This window comes from Chiloscyllium plagiosum, chromosome 3, assembly GCF_004010195.1.
Source record: "Chiloscyllium plagiosum isolate BGI_BamShark_2017 chromosome 3, ASM401019v2, whole genome shotgun sequence".
In the NCBI taxonomy this organism is placed as follows: Eukaryota; Metazoa; Chordata; class Chondrichthyes; order Orectolobiformes; family Hemiscylliidae; genus Chiloscyllium; species Chiloscyllium plagiosum.
The window spans coordinates 42,642,382-42,659,853 of NC_057712.1; the positions used below are offsets into that span (position 1 = coordinate 42,642,382).

A 17,472-nucleotide genomic window follows, 5' to 3' on the forward strand; every position below is an offset into this window, starting at 1 on the left:
GGGACAGGGAGTCCAGAACTAGAGGGCATAGGTTTAGGCTGAGAGGGGAAAAATATAAAAGAGACCTAAGGGGCAGCTTTTTCACACAGAGGGTGGTACGTGTATGGAATGAGCTGCCAGAGGATGTGTTGGAGGCTGGTACAATTGCAACATTTAAGAGGCAATTGGATGAGTATATGAATAGGAAGGGTTTAGAGGGATATGGGCCGGGTGCTGGCTGGCAAGTGGGACTAGATGGAGTTGGGATATCTGGTCGGCATGGATGGGATGGACCGAATGGTCTGTTTCCATACTGTACATCTCTATGACTCTGCTCCCAGCTTCCTAACTTTCACCATGTTCTCTTCACCCCATGCTTGGTCTCAGGTCGTCAAACATTTTAGCATTTCTGGAAATCCTCAGCACCCTCCCAGCACACACACTGCCCTGTTTAGCATGACTGCTTACCTGTTGTCTGTTTCAGGAGAGCTAATCCATTCTTAATGGCCTGATCGACATGCTGTCTACGAAGCATGATGTCTTCATGAAGTGTCTGTTTGTGTAGAACAGGTTTGGAAAATGCAAATTGTTAGAAGCAGAAAATCCAGAGTTTCTCGCAACATCCTGACTCAATCAAAATGAAAAAGGGCACAGAAGGAAAATTAAATTTTAAAGAAATGTAGAAATGAAAATTAAATCATAACGGAAAGAAAGGTACCATATGTTCGGAATGCTGTTTGTGAAGATGATCAGGATTGTAGTCTTGAATGGCTGCGTTGTTGAGCTTGTCCTGTACTTCAGCCAACCAGTTCAGAACTTCCACCTCCTCCTCCCCAAAAATCCATGCATTGGAGAGGGCCTGCTGGATCAGGGCAGCTTTACGGCCACACCTGTCCTGGACCTCAATGTACCGTGTCTGGGCAGAATCCAGCCTTCCCTGCACGATGTCTTTATCATCTCTGGAGCTCATATTCTTTAGCAACTGACCAATACTAATGGCCTGGTGCAACTGTTTGCCATGACTGACGACGTCATCTTCCATGGCCTATGCAAGGTGTACAAATAAATGAGAAAAGCAACTATGGAAAAATAAACTGAGGCAGAACATAAGGACTACAGTAACATAAAGTTATGTCCTCACCAACAAATACAACAAAACAATGAATGTGTGAATTTGTAACTTAAAAGGAAAAGAAGGATGGGTAAAGTATACACCTGGCTTAAACTCACTTTATGCTGGGAGATCTGTTCTTGCAGTCTGGCAGTTTGAGTGCCAATAGGTTCAGAGTTTGCAACTTTCTTCTCAGCAGCAGAAAGCCATTCAATCAAGGGTTCCACAGTATCATGGAACTGCTGAGCCACCACCAAGATGGCTTCCAACTGCCGCTGCCTGTAGAAAAGGCAAGAGATCTCGATATCAAGTAAGACTCAGAACTTTTTCAACATCTTTCAAAACTTCAAACATAGCAATGCACTATACAAGTCAATGAAATATTTTTCTGAAGGGCAGTTGCTGTCCCGTCTTTTACATTACATGAACCAGTTTATGCACAACAAGTTCTCCCAAGCTGTAATGTGACAATAAGGGTTCATCTTTTTCCAGTGATGTTAGCTGAGGGATAACATTTGGCCACAATATAGGGGAGATTACCCCATGTAGCTTGTGAAATTGAGGCATCCAAAAGCCGAAAACCCATGTGTGCTGACTTCTGGCATTTCTGGTCAATGCTCTCTTGAATACTTTTGAGGGAATATTTAACAATCTTCTCTCTAAGCATCCATATCAGCTTCAAAACTGCTCTTAATGTGCTAAATGGACCAACTCCTCATATTCAGTTTCTGTTACAGCTGACATTATAGTATAATGGCTTCTAAATAATTTTTTAATAGAAGTTTTTTCAAAATGACACAGACCCCAAACTTACTACAACTTGTCAAATTTGAACTCAAGGTGCAAACCATTGAATAGTTGAAGAGGTTAGAAGGGGTGAATGCCTTCTCCTGCTTCTAAGCTGCACTGGTTTATAATGACCAGCGCTACTCAAAAGGATAAGCAGGAGAGCATCCACTCAGTCTGAGCCATCATTACCCACTATGTAACTTACATGATTAGACTGCACAATATCTGATTTCCCTGGCCATAGTAATGATGTATACCTAGTAAACGTAAAACTAAAATAAAAACAGCCAAGTTGTTTTAAAATCAAGTGATAGAAAATTTCTCATATGAGTGCAGAAAATTGTTGAAAATAGCAAGCAGTGCTTGCCAGAAACAAGTTTATATTTCATTCACAGAACAGTGACATTTCAGCCTTATATTCTCTCTCTCACCATTTGAAGTTCTATAGATAAGATTTTTTTCTTTAGGAAGCCTCAAAGAAAACAATCACTACTTAAAAAGAAAGATGCCAGATGCTATGATACTGAAAGAATTTACAGAAAAAACCTTCAGGTTATACTGGACAATTAACTACAGGCTTATCTTTGACAATATGTTCTATCAGAAATAATTAAAATCTGAAATGAAGCCTTTGCAATCACCTCAGTCCATTATAATTATGCCTATTCATTAACAATAATGATTTACACAAGGCTCATATTTTTGCTCATATATTGTAAGTTTTACAGCTGGTGATTTTTTTTAAAGTAACGACAAGCTACAAACAATGGAGATGCAAGGAGGTTTTGGGTTTCAAGTACACAGAACAATAAACATTCAAAAAATAATCAAAAAGGTTTACAGAATACGAGTCTTTAAAAGTTGATTATAAAGCAGAGGATGTTTTACTGCATTCACACACTGCCCTTTTCAGATCACATCTACAATGTACGGCATGTAATGCCCTAGACACCATTCCTGGGAAATAATACATTGATTCTGGACTGAATGTCCCACAAATTGACCAAAACATTAACAAACTTGTAAGGTTTAAATGATGAAGTGGAATTACACAAACTAGGCTTGCAATAATTGCAATATGGAAAAATTAAAGGGTGGCTTGTTGGGTATTTTCGGGTTTTCAATGGAATCAACACAGACCGACTGAGAAACTTCTTGCATGGGCAGCTGAACGTAGAACTTAAAATGTGAGCGAGGCCGCTGAGTGGAAAAGTCAAAATATAGATCTTCATGCAAACAATTTGAGAAATATGGACGTCTCTTTGACAAAAAGCAGTAGATGCTAATTCAGTTAATTATTTTAAACCTGAGGTCTATGGATTTTTGCTAACCAAAAGACATACGGTTAGGGAACTAAGGTGGGTAGATACGGTCAAGATATAGATCAACAAAGGTCCAAATGAATGTGAAAGCCTACATAGGCCTCCATCTTCCCCTATGTTTCCAAATGGGTGCATAGCCACAAACTCATCTGTACCTGTCTTCAGCCTTGGTCAGTAGGGAATTCCATCGACGACTCAGGCCTTGCAGCTGATTCAGGGTCTTCTCTCGATCTGTTGAATCAGCCAACCCAGCAATCTTCTCCCCTTCCCTTTTGATCATTTCCACAGTTGGTTTGCGATCATCCAGCAAATGTTGGAGAAGCTTCATTGGAACAAACATTTAACATCAGAATCACTATGCACACGTTACTCAATGTTTACTACTCATTCTCAATGAAACATACAAAATTGTTCCAGGGCTTGACAGGATAGATGTAGGCTGGGGGTATGGAGTCGGGGGTACGCCATTTAGGAGAAAGTGAGAACTGCAGATGCTGGAGCTCAGAGTTGAGTCTATAGGGCTTTTGCCCGAAACGTTGATTCTCCTGTTCCTCGGATGCTGCCTGATATGCTGTGCCTTTCCAGCACTACACACTTGTATGCCATTTAGGACTAAGAACAGGTGGCATTTATTGACTTTAGATGATGGTAAATCTCTAATTGTCTACCCCAGAGGGCTGTCTGGGTTCAGCCACTGAGTGTGATTTAGACAGAGATCAACAGATTTCTAAACATAGAAGGTATCAGGGGAATCTGAGAATAATGTGGCCAAGTGAAGTTGAGGTGAAAGAGCAACCATGATCTGGTTGGTGAAGTCGGCTCAAGGAGCTGAATGGCCTTTTGCTGCTCCTATTTCCTATCCTTTTATAAAGTCTGTACTATCAACTTTGAAACAGATATCTGTCTGTTTTTTTTTTAATTGGCCAACAGGATAAGTATTTGTATATGTCCAAGACTAGAAACCCACTGCCTGGGTAGGCAATGGAAGCAGGTTCAATAATAAACTTGAAAAAGTAAATGGATAAACTTTTCAATGGGAAAATATGGCAGACGTATGGTATAGAGAAGGAGAGTTGAATTGTGGGTAACTGAATCCACTACAAACATCATGGGTTGAATGACATCCTTTTGTACAATATTAATTTATGATTCAGCTGCATCTAGACAAGTTATTCTGTTTTCAGCCTTAATGGCTAACATCAGGTAATCGCAGCCCACTCAACTGAGAGTAACTTATAGTCATGAGTCATTAACTTATAGCCATGAGTCATTAACTAATCTTTGCAGTTAATGTCTAGCTCATCTGGCTTTGAGCATAAGGTTCCTGATGTGTGGACACATCCAACACCTAGACAAGGAGTTAGCAACATTTTTAATCACACACTACTGCTCTTGGCCTGCTCCATGTTCAAAGCTCCAACTTTAGATAACATTTTTCAATGATGGAGAATAAAAGACAAGTGTAATTGCTCCTTTCCCCCTTCCCCATGTAACTCCCTCTGACCCCAATCCCCTCTCCCACAAACTGCCCCAATCCTCCTGCCTCTCAAACGTTCCCACACAAATTGCCCCTTTTTCCCTGATATAAACTGTCCTTCATGGAAATGTGTTGCTGGAAAAGCGCAGCAGGTCAGGCAGCATCTAGGGAACAGGAGAATCGACGTTTCGGGCATTAGCCCTTCTTCCTGAAGAAGGGCTAATGCCCGAAACGTCGATTCTCCTGTTCCCTAGATGCTGCCTGACCTGCTGCGCTTTTCCAGCAACACATTTCCATCTCTGATCTCCAGCATCTGCAGACCTCACTTTCTCCTCATAAACTGTCCTTCAACCCTGACTCCACCCCAAATAAACTAGCATTCAGATCCCTCTCCCCAACACAAACTGCTCCTCTGCTCTGTTCCTCCTACCTTCACCACCTCATTGCAACATAAACATATATTGATGAAAACAGCCTAATTCATTCAGTGCAAGATTCTCTGATGACAAGAATTTATAACCCTCGCTGACATAATTTACCTCAAAAATGAGTCACTCAGACACAGCATTACTTTCTTACAATACCACCCATTGTTGGTTGACCTGTTGACTCAATTTATTCTCATGTCTGAAGTTCATATTTCCGAATCTAATAAAAATACAGACATATAAGTTAACAGCCAATTCAGACATCAGTGCTCCACATAAGCTTCACCCTACCCGTTTCATGTCTTCATTGTTGATATCTGCTCATATCAATGCAACCTTCTATTCCTTTCTCCCTCAGTTTGTTAGCTTTCCTGCAGGACCAACCTCAATAGCTCTATAATAATACCAGTTCATAAAGTGACTAGAAGTGAAAAATAATTTATAAGAAATGCTAATGGGCACCCAGAGAACAAGGAGCACTGGTATAGTCAGCTCCTCCAGACCTCTTCACTTCAGCAGCGAGACTGTCACCCCAATCCATTGGCTGGTTGAGGGCCATTCCTCTCACCTCCCTGGCAACCTTGGGCAGCTGCCCTGTGTGGGTTGCAGGCATAGGGCAGCAGTGGACTGTTACCATGATGCCTAGAAGAAACACACAATAAACCACCTGCTGGAGCATCCCACTTCCCTTCCTCCTCCCTGACCCCATCTGAATTAAAAAGTGGCTTCCTCTTGTGGTGCAGTAAGAGTATCCCTACCTTTGAGCTCGGAAAGCCCAGGTTCGAGTGCCATCTGTTCCAGAGTTGTGTAATAACACAATGAGCAGATTGCACAGAAAATAGGTTAAATAAAAACAAAAGCTTTCTAATGTTGATACACAAATCAAAGAATATGCTTGCTTAAAATGCCAATCGCCTCTAAGGGCTTTACACAAACTGACATTTTACAAAGAATTGCCGACTTACTTTCTGTTCTTGAATCTGAGCCTTAACTACTTTGAACTCAGCTGAAGGTGGCTTCTGATTGGCTACGAGTTCCTCTGTATCCATTAACCAACTGAGCAATGATTCGAGTGCATCCTGAAACCTCCCACAATGCAACAGAGCTTCGTGCAGCTTGGCTGCTCGTTCTGCAACCTATAAAAACAGAGTAAAATATCCCAATTAACTTGATAGTGACATAGATGGCTACCTGTCAAATAGGGAAGGGATTGAACCAAGAAATAAAGGAAACCAGCCTTTGTCGTTAGAGTATTCCATCTCGTATTTGCTTCTTCAAGGTTGTGTTCCAATGTCTGGATATTGGTATTTTTAGCTGCACTCTGGATCAGTCCTTGCCCGAGTCGATTCACCTCTTGGAGCACAGTCTGAAGAGGTTCAATTTCTTCCTTCTGAAATACCTGGAGTTGGAAAGGGAACAAAGTGAATTACAATATATCTAATTGTTTCATTTTATCTAGTTTGTGACTCTAATGCCATTCCATAAATAGCAATACAACCACAAAAGGTAGGGAAAGTCTACAGTCAAATAAACTAAGAGAAAATGGAAGTCCTACATTAAATAATTTTTCTGTCAACCATTTGTGATACCATCCTCTGATTTAGTGCCAATGGCTATCTCATTGACCCATCTAGTTCAGATAAATGGTGCTAATTACTTGCCAGAGCCATACATGTCAAGAACAAAGGTGCTGCCTAAACCATATTACTACTTCTTCTGATATCATAAAGACTAGTTTACACAGCAATGAATGAATGATATAGGAAAACAGCCAAAGCATTTTATCTTCACAAACTTTAAAGGCAAGAATTTTTTTCAATTTGAGTTAACCTCAAACTAATTATTTTGCAGCATTGTTGTGCTAAAATAAAACCAAAATCTTTAATGGATGTCAAATCCAATTAATGTTTCATCTTCTGTGTTAGAAAATACAGCATTCAAAAATGGTTGCTGAGCCAACAACAAAACTGAATACTTAGCAAAATGAATTAGGAACTTGTATGGTACATTAAACTTCTATTCAAAATAAAATTCAACTTAATTACAATGGCCTGCACTACCAAGCCATTATAAAGAAGATTGTTAGCTACTGTCTCAAATTTTTATTTTTTTCATTGTTCTTTAGGGGTCTTTCAGTCAGGCATCTTCTGCTCCACAGATCTGTACAATTTGATGAACTGCCTCCCTTCTAAAATCCAGAGACAGATGACCAATGAAAGACCAAAATCCTTGGGCCTTCCCCTCCACCCCACCCTTGAACTAAACCTCAGCCTAACAAAGGGAAATTAAAGTTACTTCCATCACCATAAGCAAAACTTCCATTCATTAAATCAATCCAATATTGTTCAGTATTACTAGAACTGTCAATCCTATTCCAAAATAGATACTGTTCAAATCTCAAGTAACATTAAATATCCTCTATCTGCTATTCTACAAGTGAAAATGTGACAGGGGATTTCCATCAGTGTTTATCTGACATTCATACAAGCTGGTCAATACACCATCTAAGTTAAAGAACATACCAGATAAATTACTGTTAAAAATGGGCAAATTTCCTCAATTTCAAAGACCCAGAGGATGATAATTTTTCAATCTTTGCTGTGTCACTCAAAACAAGTTCTATTCAATGAATCACCTTTCGCAACACAGAACTCCATTACCTTGTCATTCATATTTTGCCTCTTACTCTAATGAAGCCCAATGAAAGATTGAGGAACAATGCCTTAGCTTTTGATGAGGTTCTTGCTAATCTTGCAAACTCAACATTCATTTCGACAACTTCAGATCATAACTACCGCTTCCATTTTTTTTCTCTGGAGAACAGGAGCTGGTAATGGTTCACTTTTGCCATTCAACACTTACTTCGGACACATCTTTATTTGGCCTGTTGTGACACCATCACCCATTTTGTCATGCAATCTCTCCTGCTTTCCATCCTCTCAAAGACCTCCCCCCCAGCCCCCCACCCTCACCCCCGCCCCCCACCCTCACCCCCGCTCTCCACTTTCCCTGCCTCTGTAGTTGCTTAAAATCCATTACATTTCAAACTTTTTGGAAGCCTGGTGAAAGTTCAACCATCTGAAACATTAACTCTGCTTCTTTTGTCATTTGATGTTTGATCTAAAGAGTACTTCCAGCAGGTTCAGTTTTGATTTCAGATTTCCAGGATTGACAGTATTTTGCTTTTGCAATGCATCATGTTCTCTTTTCATGAGTGAATAAGTCACTTGGGGTAATATGAGTGAAGTGCAGTTAACTAATAATCTATAAAATATAACATTTATTCACTAACAGCTTAACTTTGTGGAGAACATTTTTTCCATCAGCTCTAAATTCCTTCTCTTTTTTTCACCTTTGTTAATGGAACACGGATTACCTTCTGTTTATTCCTATTAAAATCCACCCACCAACCCAAACCCAGGAATTCAGGGGAGCTGAAAAAATAAATTGATCTTTTCATGATTCACATGGCCATGCAGTTCACTCTCAGCAAATTTATAATTAGTCACTCACATTATTTATGAATACTCTACACAGCAAGAAACACAGAACAGATCTGTTCCTGGCTCTTAGTCAGCACCCTTTGCTGCTTTCTAATGCCAAAAGTATTTTCAATCCAACTAGCTAATTTACCATTAATTCCGCAAATGTTTACCTTCTTTAAAGTCTTACTATGGAACTGAACCAAATAATCTCTTAAAAATCAAAGTCACAAAATTTGTCTACTAGTTTGGGTCCTCAACAGTTCCAGACTGCTCATCAAAACCGAGATCAATGTGGCTAGTATGTGAAGAACAGAAACAACTTTACAAAAAGCAGTTATCTTTAACACATTGTAAACTATTTTTCCACATTACATCAGCATTATGTATCTTCACTCCTTTGTTGCTTCAGATATTATTTTTCGTATGCCTGCCTCGGACTATTCTCTTAGATTAACTCTTCATTTGTGCATCCCAAAACACGCTCACACTTGCTTGCTTGGATGATGCATCTATTCATTAAAAACAGTGTGTGTTTGAACCTATCCGCTAAGAAAGTGGTAGTCTCAAACAATATTCACCTGAGTCCTTTTATTTCAAATACACATTTTTGAAACTTCTCATTTTTGAATTGCTCTAGTGAGTAGCAAAGTTGTATTTAAGGCAAAGATGAAGAAGGAAATGAAGGAGAGAAAAATGGAAAGATTTGTTGATTGATTTTAAAAAACAATTTCCAGGATGTTGGTATTGCTGACCAGGTTAACATTTATTGCCCATCCCTAACTGCCCTTGAGAAAGTGTTGGACAGCTGCCTTCTTGAATCTCTCTGCAGTCCTTGGCTAGGGTGGGGGGTAATGTTATTATATAAGATTTTAACCCATTGACAGTGATGTAACAACAATATGGTTTCAAGTCAGGAAGGTGCATGACTTGGAGGGGAGCTTGCAGGTGCTGGTGATCCAATATTATTATTGCCCTCACCCTTCTAGTGTGGATTTGGTGATCTGAAGGAGAGAGTGAGGACTGCAGATGCTGAGGAGTCAGTGTTGATAATGTGTGGTGCTGGAAAAAACAGCAGATCAGGCAGCATCCAAGGAGCAACAGAGTCGACATTTCGGGCAGGATCCTTCTTCAGGGGATGGGGGGAGGGGCGATGGGGGAGGGAATTCAGTGTTTGGAGCAGGCTTGTGTGATGCATACATTCTGGCATAGACCAGTTGGGCAGTGTGAGCTGCTATAAATATTATGTATTTCAGCAGTTCATTTGTCACGTTACTCCACATTTTCAGAATTTGACATAATAAGACTCCACTCGACTTTGACTTTAATTGATGAGAAAATTAATTAAATAGTAAAAGAATAAATATACAGTAGCAATAACACAGCTTGCAATGTTTCCACAGTAGTTGCCAAGCTTAGTCATCTCTTCCTGTAGTAAAAAAAGAATAATTTGCAAATTTTGTGGTGAACTAGAACATATGCAATATTCGTTTGAAAACTCTTTTCTGTACCCTCTTTGAAAGCTTTCTACATGAAGACTCTAGATGGAACCACACAGCTTAAGGAACAGCTTCAGAAAATGAACTAAGTTACAGCAAACTTGAATACTGAATCATAAAATTAACAAATACTGTCATGCATACATTGAACAACCTTCAAAACACCCATTATCCAAGGCCCCAGATATATCCTCCAGGTAAAGCAAAGATTTACCTGTACTTCACTCAATGTAGTCTACTGCATTCACTGCTCACAATGTGGACTTCTGTACACTGGGGATGTGAAGCACTGACTGGGTGACCGCTTTTCAGACCACCTACATTCTGTCCAAGAAAATGACTTTGAGATTCCAGTTGCCTGCCATTTCAACACACCGCTGTGTTCCCTGGCCAACATTTCTGTCTCGGGCTTGGTAGAGTGCTCTAGTGAAGTTCGGCTCAAGCTGGAAGAACACGGTGGCACAGTGGTTAGCACTGCTGCCTCACAGCGCCACAGACCCGGGTTCAATTCCTGCCTCCGTGTGGAGTTTGCACATTCTCCCTGTGTTTGCATGGGTTTGCTCCGGTTTCCTCCCACAATCCAAAAATGTGCAGGTTAGGTGAATTGGCCATGCTAAATTGCCTGTAGTGTTAGGTGCAGGGGAATGGGTCTGGGTGGATTGCGCTTCGGTGTGGACATGCTGGGTCGAAGGGCCTGTTTCCAAACTGTAAGTAATCTAATCTCATTTTCCAGTTGGGGATCATGCAACATCTGGACTCATATTGAACTCAATAATTTCAGGGCCTGAGCACTTTTTCCTGCGTCCTCACCCCAATCCCCACACACCAGACCTTGTCATCACATTGGCTGCTATCACAAACAACCTATTGTCAGCTACTAGCAATTAGATTCCCACTGGATCCCCATTAGCAGCTGTTCATTCTTGCAGGCTGACCTTTACCCACTCTTTTGTTTGCCCAACTGTTTATCTCTCTCTTTGAGCTCTATCCCCACCTATCATTTACTCTTTCCCCTACCTCATCCCTTTCCTAGCACATATACCTTTTTCATGCTGCTATGAGTTCTGAAGAAAGGTCACTGGACCTGAATGGTTATCTCTGCTTTCTCTCCACAAATGCTGCCTGACCTGCTGAATTTTTCCTGCAATTTATGATTTTGTGTCTCAAAGAATGTTTATATTTCAATTGCTTGACTTGACCACTACCATTTGTATCCAATTCTCCTCCATTACATAGAATTCACAAGCCAACAAACAAAAGTTATAATAATTGTGGCAATGTAATCTATGATAGAATTATTGTGACTGGAGCCAAATTTTAATCATTATGCATAGCGATAGCAGTTTCTTCAAAGATAGTCAATTCCCACTCAATACACAAATATTTCTTTTCATCAAAAGTATAATTTAGGTGCAACTGACAAGGTGAATCCCACTCACTTCTAGCTTCAAATTTGAGCCAGTACCACAGTTTCTTCAAAGATAGTCAATTCCCACTCAATACACAAATATTTCTTTTCATCAAAAGTATAATTTAGGTGCAAACTGACAAGGTGAATCCCACTCACTTCTAGCTTCAAATTTGAGCCAGTACCACGAATTTAATCAAGTGCAACACAGGTTTTGCGTCTATGCTCTGCTGTATTTGAATCTTACACAAAGTATATACCAATTGCCTGAACCACTTTAAATACACACCAAATAATTGCCTTGAAGTGCAGAAATTGAGAACTGCTATAAGCTCAGAATATAGTGTACAACATTAGATGAAATGCTTTCTGATTAGGCAGCATTTACTCAACAATCCTGACCATGCCAAGTGTCACACCAACAAACAATACAGAATAATCAGTCAGGCTGACAATGTGGCTCAATTACACTTGCTGGAAACTACATGTAATCAATCACATGCAATAATATGTCCCCTGCAAGTGAAAGGAGTTTGTCCAAGCATTGCTGTATAAACAAACACTTTATTTTAAGGAGGGGGCAGGGTCAGGGAACACTGTTCCTTGGTGCATTCCCCATTACACATCAAAATAAATCAGGACCAAATTTCCTTCTTAAAATGGGTAACTGTAATCTTGTACATGCTCCACTGGAACACCTTGACCATTTTAACTTGTCAGCCAATCAACATATGAGTCTAACTTGCTGTATCCATTGAATATTGATATTCTTGCAGGTCTCCAGATGATAACCAGACTAAACATTTTAACAGGGCATTTTTGTTTTAAACAATATGAATACCTCCCAGTTTATTTTATGGAATCCACGGCTTGCTTCAATTATATTATAAATGGATAGTCTGACAAGGTCTTAACGTTACAATTCTTATCAGCATGTTCAAATCCTTTCTTCACCACCCTTTTTACCTTTGTAATCTATTCCAACCCTCCAGGATGTAATGAAAGCTATGAGACCTGACAGCATCTTGACTGTGGTGCCAAAGATGGGGGCTCCAGAACTGGTCCTACTTTTAGCCAAGCTGTTTCAATACAGCAACACTACTGGCATCTGCCCATCAAAGTAAAAAATTGTCCAATAACCTGTTTACAGATGTTAACTGGTCCAGCCATATAAATACTGTGGCTGCAACGGTGTATCAGAGGTTGGGAATTCTGTGGGGAGTAAAATGCCTCCCCATTTCTCAGAGCCTTTCCACAAATGAGGGGAGTTTGATGGAATATTCATCACTTGACCAGATAAGCACATCTCGAACACCATTTGACAAGCCGAAAGACCAACCTGGACAAAGAGCCTGCTTGATTGGCAGCCCATTCACCATCTATAATTGGCTTGACCTACAGGCCATCCATCACTTTAAACATTCATACCCTCTATCATTGTCGAACATTAGCAGCAATGCATATCATCTACATAATACACTGCAGCAATTCACCGAGTTCCTTCCATAGCACCTTCAAAACACATGAACTTTACCATCGCAAAGGACGAAGGTAGTAAATATATGGAAGCATCACCATCTGCAAATGCTCCTCTAAACAATACATCATCCTTACTTGGAACTATACTGTTGTTTCTTCACTGTCATAGTTTCAAAATAATAGATCATCCTTCCAAACAGCACTGAGTGTACATCTATATCACACGGACTGCAGAGTCTGAATAAGGTGGCTCACCACCACTTTCTCAAATGCAATTAAAATAGGGCAACAAAACTGGCTGAGCCGGTGTCATCCACACCCCATTAACAAATAAACAGTTTTGGTGCTTGTTCATTCCAATTTTCATCGCTCTACTATTAACGGCAGTGTTTTCAACTGCATTGATGCTAAACTCTGGAATTTTCCCCATAAACCTGTTCAGCTCTCCACAGCTTACTATTCGACTAAATTCTTAGTTACCTGTTCTTGTATTTCCTTGTATTGTTACTTGTCAAATTTTATGATGATATTGGTTAGGTCACTTTTGGAATATCGCGTGCAATTCTGGTCTTCTTCCTTTCGGAAGCACATTGTGAAACTTGAAAGGGTTCAGAAAAGTTTTACAAGGACGTTGCCAGGGTTGGAGGATTTGAGCTATAGGGAGAGGTTGAATAGTCCGAGGCTGTTTTCCCTGGAGCATCGGAGGCTGAGGGGTAACCTTATATAGGTTTATAAAATCATGAGGGGCATGGATAGGATAAATAATCAAGGTTAGGGAATCCAAAACTAGAGGGCATAGGTTTAGGGTGAGAGGGGAAAGATATAAAAGAGACCTAAGGGGCAACTTTTTCACGCAGAGGGTGGTGTGTGTGTGGAATGGGCTGCCAGAGGACGTGGTGGAGGCTAGTATAATTGTAACATTTAAAAGCATTTAAAAGAATCTGGATGGGTATATGAATAGGAAGGGTTTGGAGGGCTTTGGGCCGGGTGCTAGCAGATGGGGCCAGATTGGGTTGGGATATCTGGTCGGCGTGGACAAGTTGGATCGAAGGGTCTGTTTCCGTGCTGTACATCTCTATTACTCTATAACTTGAATACCCCTTTGGATAGTTTTACGCCATTAATGAATTGGGTCCAGACTTTGCAAGGGAATCATCTATGCAATCTGGTGGAGATTGCTGGCACAGCCTACATTCGACACAGCTCAGAATCATAGTATTCTTACAATGTGGAAGCAGGCCATTCAGCCTATCAAGTCCACAATGGTCCTCTGAAGAGCATCGTGCCCAGAACCACTTACATCCTATCCCAATTGCCCTGCATTTCCCATGGCTAACCAACCTAGCATGCACATCCCTGGATATTATGGGCAATTTAGCTTGGTCAATCGACCTAACCTGCACATCTTAACCAGTGGGAAGAAACCAGAGGAAACCCACGCAGACACAAGGAGAATGTGCAAACTCCTCACAAACAGTTGACCGAGGGTGGAATTGAACCCCGGTCCCTAGCACAGTGAGGAAGCAGTGTTAACCACTGGGTCACTGTGCCGCCACATGTAATGACGGTCTCACTGCAATTATTCCTGTCTTCAACCTCATGCATTTACATTCAAAGGCTGGAGCAGGACTCACTTCTTATCCAACACTGTAGCTAAATTGCAGGCAGGCAGAACGAATAACAGAGTTATCTGCACATGAAAACTGTATGCACTGATCAGAGATCAGAACGAACTATGTCCTCAGTGACTGCATCACAATTTGATTTTTCAGACAGCACAGTCACAGAGTTGAACAAAGTATCTTGTTCACATGGGTCTGTCAAGATACCTGCTCCCAGAAAAAAAGATGAACAATGAAAACAAAAGGAAACCTCAATCCCACTCTATTGCAGCAAATATTGGACCTGTAACATCTCATCTTTGGGGTTAAACAATTGCACACAGCATAAGCTTCACTCTGGCAGATAAGGAGATGTTTTTAATTCCTTACTGGCAGGATCGGTAAACCAATGAGACAGATTTAAAGTAATTGGTGGAGAGATGAGGAGTTTTTTTTAATAAGCTCAGTGAGTGGATATGATCTGGAATGCACTGCCTAAAAGGGCAGCAGAAGCAGATTCAACTGGTACCTTTCAATACTGAGTCATATAAATCCCTGAAAGAGAGATATTCACAACACTATGGTTAAGGAACTGGACAGTGAAACAAGTAGTTACAATAATTGGGTAGATTTTTGAAAGCAACGGGATGATGGACCAAATGCCCTCTTTCACAATTGTTTGATTCAATGATATTCCTTTCTCGGGAACACAACTAGATATCCACTACCAACCATATCAAAGGAGATGAAAGTTTAAATTGTTTCATTTCCTGAGTCCATTTGACAGATTTGTAACAGTGGAGGAGTGCAGATCAGGCCTGCTTTAAGAATTATACAGAACATAGTAAGTAGATATATTTTTAAAATGTTTGATTGTGTGGGATGCTGATGGTTGGCCAGTTTGTGGTCACTTCAGTTTGATTACTGCCAGCTGGGAGCAGCCTGCTTGCGTGTACAGGAAACACACATCATCTCTCTCACATTAAAGTCATTCAAAAAGGTGATGAGTCCTTTCAAGTGGCTGAGTACAAGCATCAAGATATAAAATCTATTCTGACGTCAGGGATACTGAATACTGACTGTTGGGTACAAGGTAGTAGAGAGTACCACTTAGCATTACCAATTTATCGAGGACAAGACTCTGTCACAGTAGGCAGTGCAGCAAGATTACCACTTGCCGGGTTCTTAAACAGCTCTGTGTACACAGACTATTAGCTGGAGCTGTTTTTCAGTCTGAGTCTTCCTTGATTTCCAACCAACCAACTCAAACCTTAGAATTTGCCACCTCCCCACAGAAGCTCCACTTGCTCTGGCCTTAACTCCCATTGCTCTGCATCCCTTCCAAAACCAAGGACCCCAGCACCAGTCTCAGGGCCTGCAACCTCCCAAAACAAATAGGCAGAACTTCCTTCCTCTTGTCTCGTCCCCCCATCATCTGAGCACAGATCTTAGCTCTGCCCAAGGCTTTGTCATTTGCCCAGTAATGTTAACTTCAAGACAACAGCCATTTCAAAATCTATCACATGTGCTTCTGCCCTTGCCACTTCCCATCATTTACAACAGCTTGAGATCCCCCTTGTCCTCACTTTTCATCCCACCAACCTCTGCATTCAAAGGATCATTCTCCGCCATTTCAGACAACTCCAACAGGACACCACCACATCCTCCCCTCACTCCCTCTGCCTGCATTTTGCAGCTATCATTCCCTCAGAGATACCACAGTCCACCACTCAACTACCAACACCCTTTCCACCACACGTTCCCACGTAACCGCAGAACGCCTGACACCTGCCCCTTCAACTCCTCCCTGCTCACCATCCAAGGGCCTAAACAGTCTTTCCAGGTGAAGCAATATTTAACCTATACCTCCTCTAATTTTGTATATTACGTTTACTGCACCCAATGTGGCCTACCCTACATTGGAGAAACCAAATGAGACTCGGTGACCACTTTGTGGAACACCTCTGGTCTGTGTGCAAGCAGAACCCCGACATTCCCATTACCAGATATTTTAACACAGTGTCCTGTTTGCGTGCTCACATGTCTGTCCTTGACGTGCTACAATGTTCCAGTAAAACACAGCGCAAACTGAGGAACAACATCTCATCTTCAGACTAGGCGTTTTCCAGCCTTCTGGACTTAATATTGAGTTCAACACCTTTAAGTTGTGAACCATTTCTTTCCTTCCTTTTAGCTTGTTATCATGTCCTCCCTCCCCTTTTCCACTTACTGTCCTTTCAAGTCTGGTAGGAGACACTGATCACTTAATGTGAACTACTAACATCTTTTCTCCACCAGCACCCTAATCCCACTACCCTCACCATCATCTGCCCCGAACTATAGCATAAGTGCTATCCTCTCCACACTTCACTTCAGCTCTCTTGAAGAATCATCTAAACTTGAAATGTTAGCTTGCTTTCTGTCCACGGATGCTGCCTGACCAGCTGTGATCCCCAGCATTTGTTGCTTTCAGCCATTTCAACACCACAGGTCCTGACTCTGTTTACAAAGTCTGACAATACACCTCCAACAAGCCACAATTCTGAAGTTTTGGCCAAGGTAAATGCTTCAGCTCAAAGAGATTTTAAAAAATGCAATAGAAGAACTGCAAGATGTACAGAAGACACAATGAAGGGAGAAGCATGCTTGGAAGAAATAAAACTAAAATGGCAGGGGTAGCGATTGCAATGCTGGTAAAGAGAGAGGGTGAAAGAGAGAACACATGAAAGGGAAAGGAGTGAGAGTGTGAAAGAAATGAGGGAAGAGTGAGAAGAACAGGGTTAGAAAAAGAGAAAGTGGAATTGGAGTGGGGGGAGGAGGCGACCTTGAGCAAAGTGACTGGGAGATTTGGTTTGTTATTTAGCAACATCATTAGACATTATCAAGATTTTACTGTA

At 41.0% G+C, this 17,472-nt stretch overlaps 1 protein-coding gene across 6 annotated transcripts in view; it reads right to left on the reverse strand.

The window, feature by feature from the left end:
• dst (dystonin) overlaps positions 1-17,472 on the reverse strand; it is a 642,458-nt gene that overhangs the window by 122,092 nt on the left and 502,894 nt on the right. For 5 of the 6 annotated variants that reach the window (XM_043681258.1, XM_043681269.1, XM_043681284.1 and 2 more), the window contains 6 exons: positions 6,344-6,505; positions 6,072-6,242; positions 3,357-3,523; positions 1,210-1,369; positions 698-1,024; positions 448-532 (listed from right to left, as the gene is read on the reverse strand). In XM_043681258.1, the coding sequence (XP_043537193.1) occupies positions 448-532; positions 698-1,024; positions 1,210-1,369; positions 3,357-3,523; positions 6,072-6,242; positions 6,344-6,505 (1,072 nt within the window). The remainder of the gene's footprint in view (positions 1-447; positions 533-697; positions 1,025-1,209; positions 1,370-3,356; positions 3,524-6,071; positions 6,243-6,343; positions 6,506-17,472) is intronic. The other variant, XM_043681300.1, reaches the window with a different exon arrangement.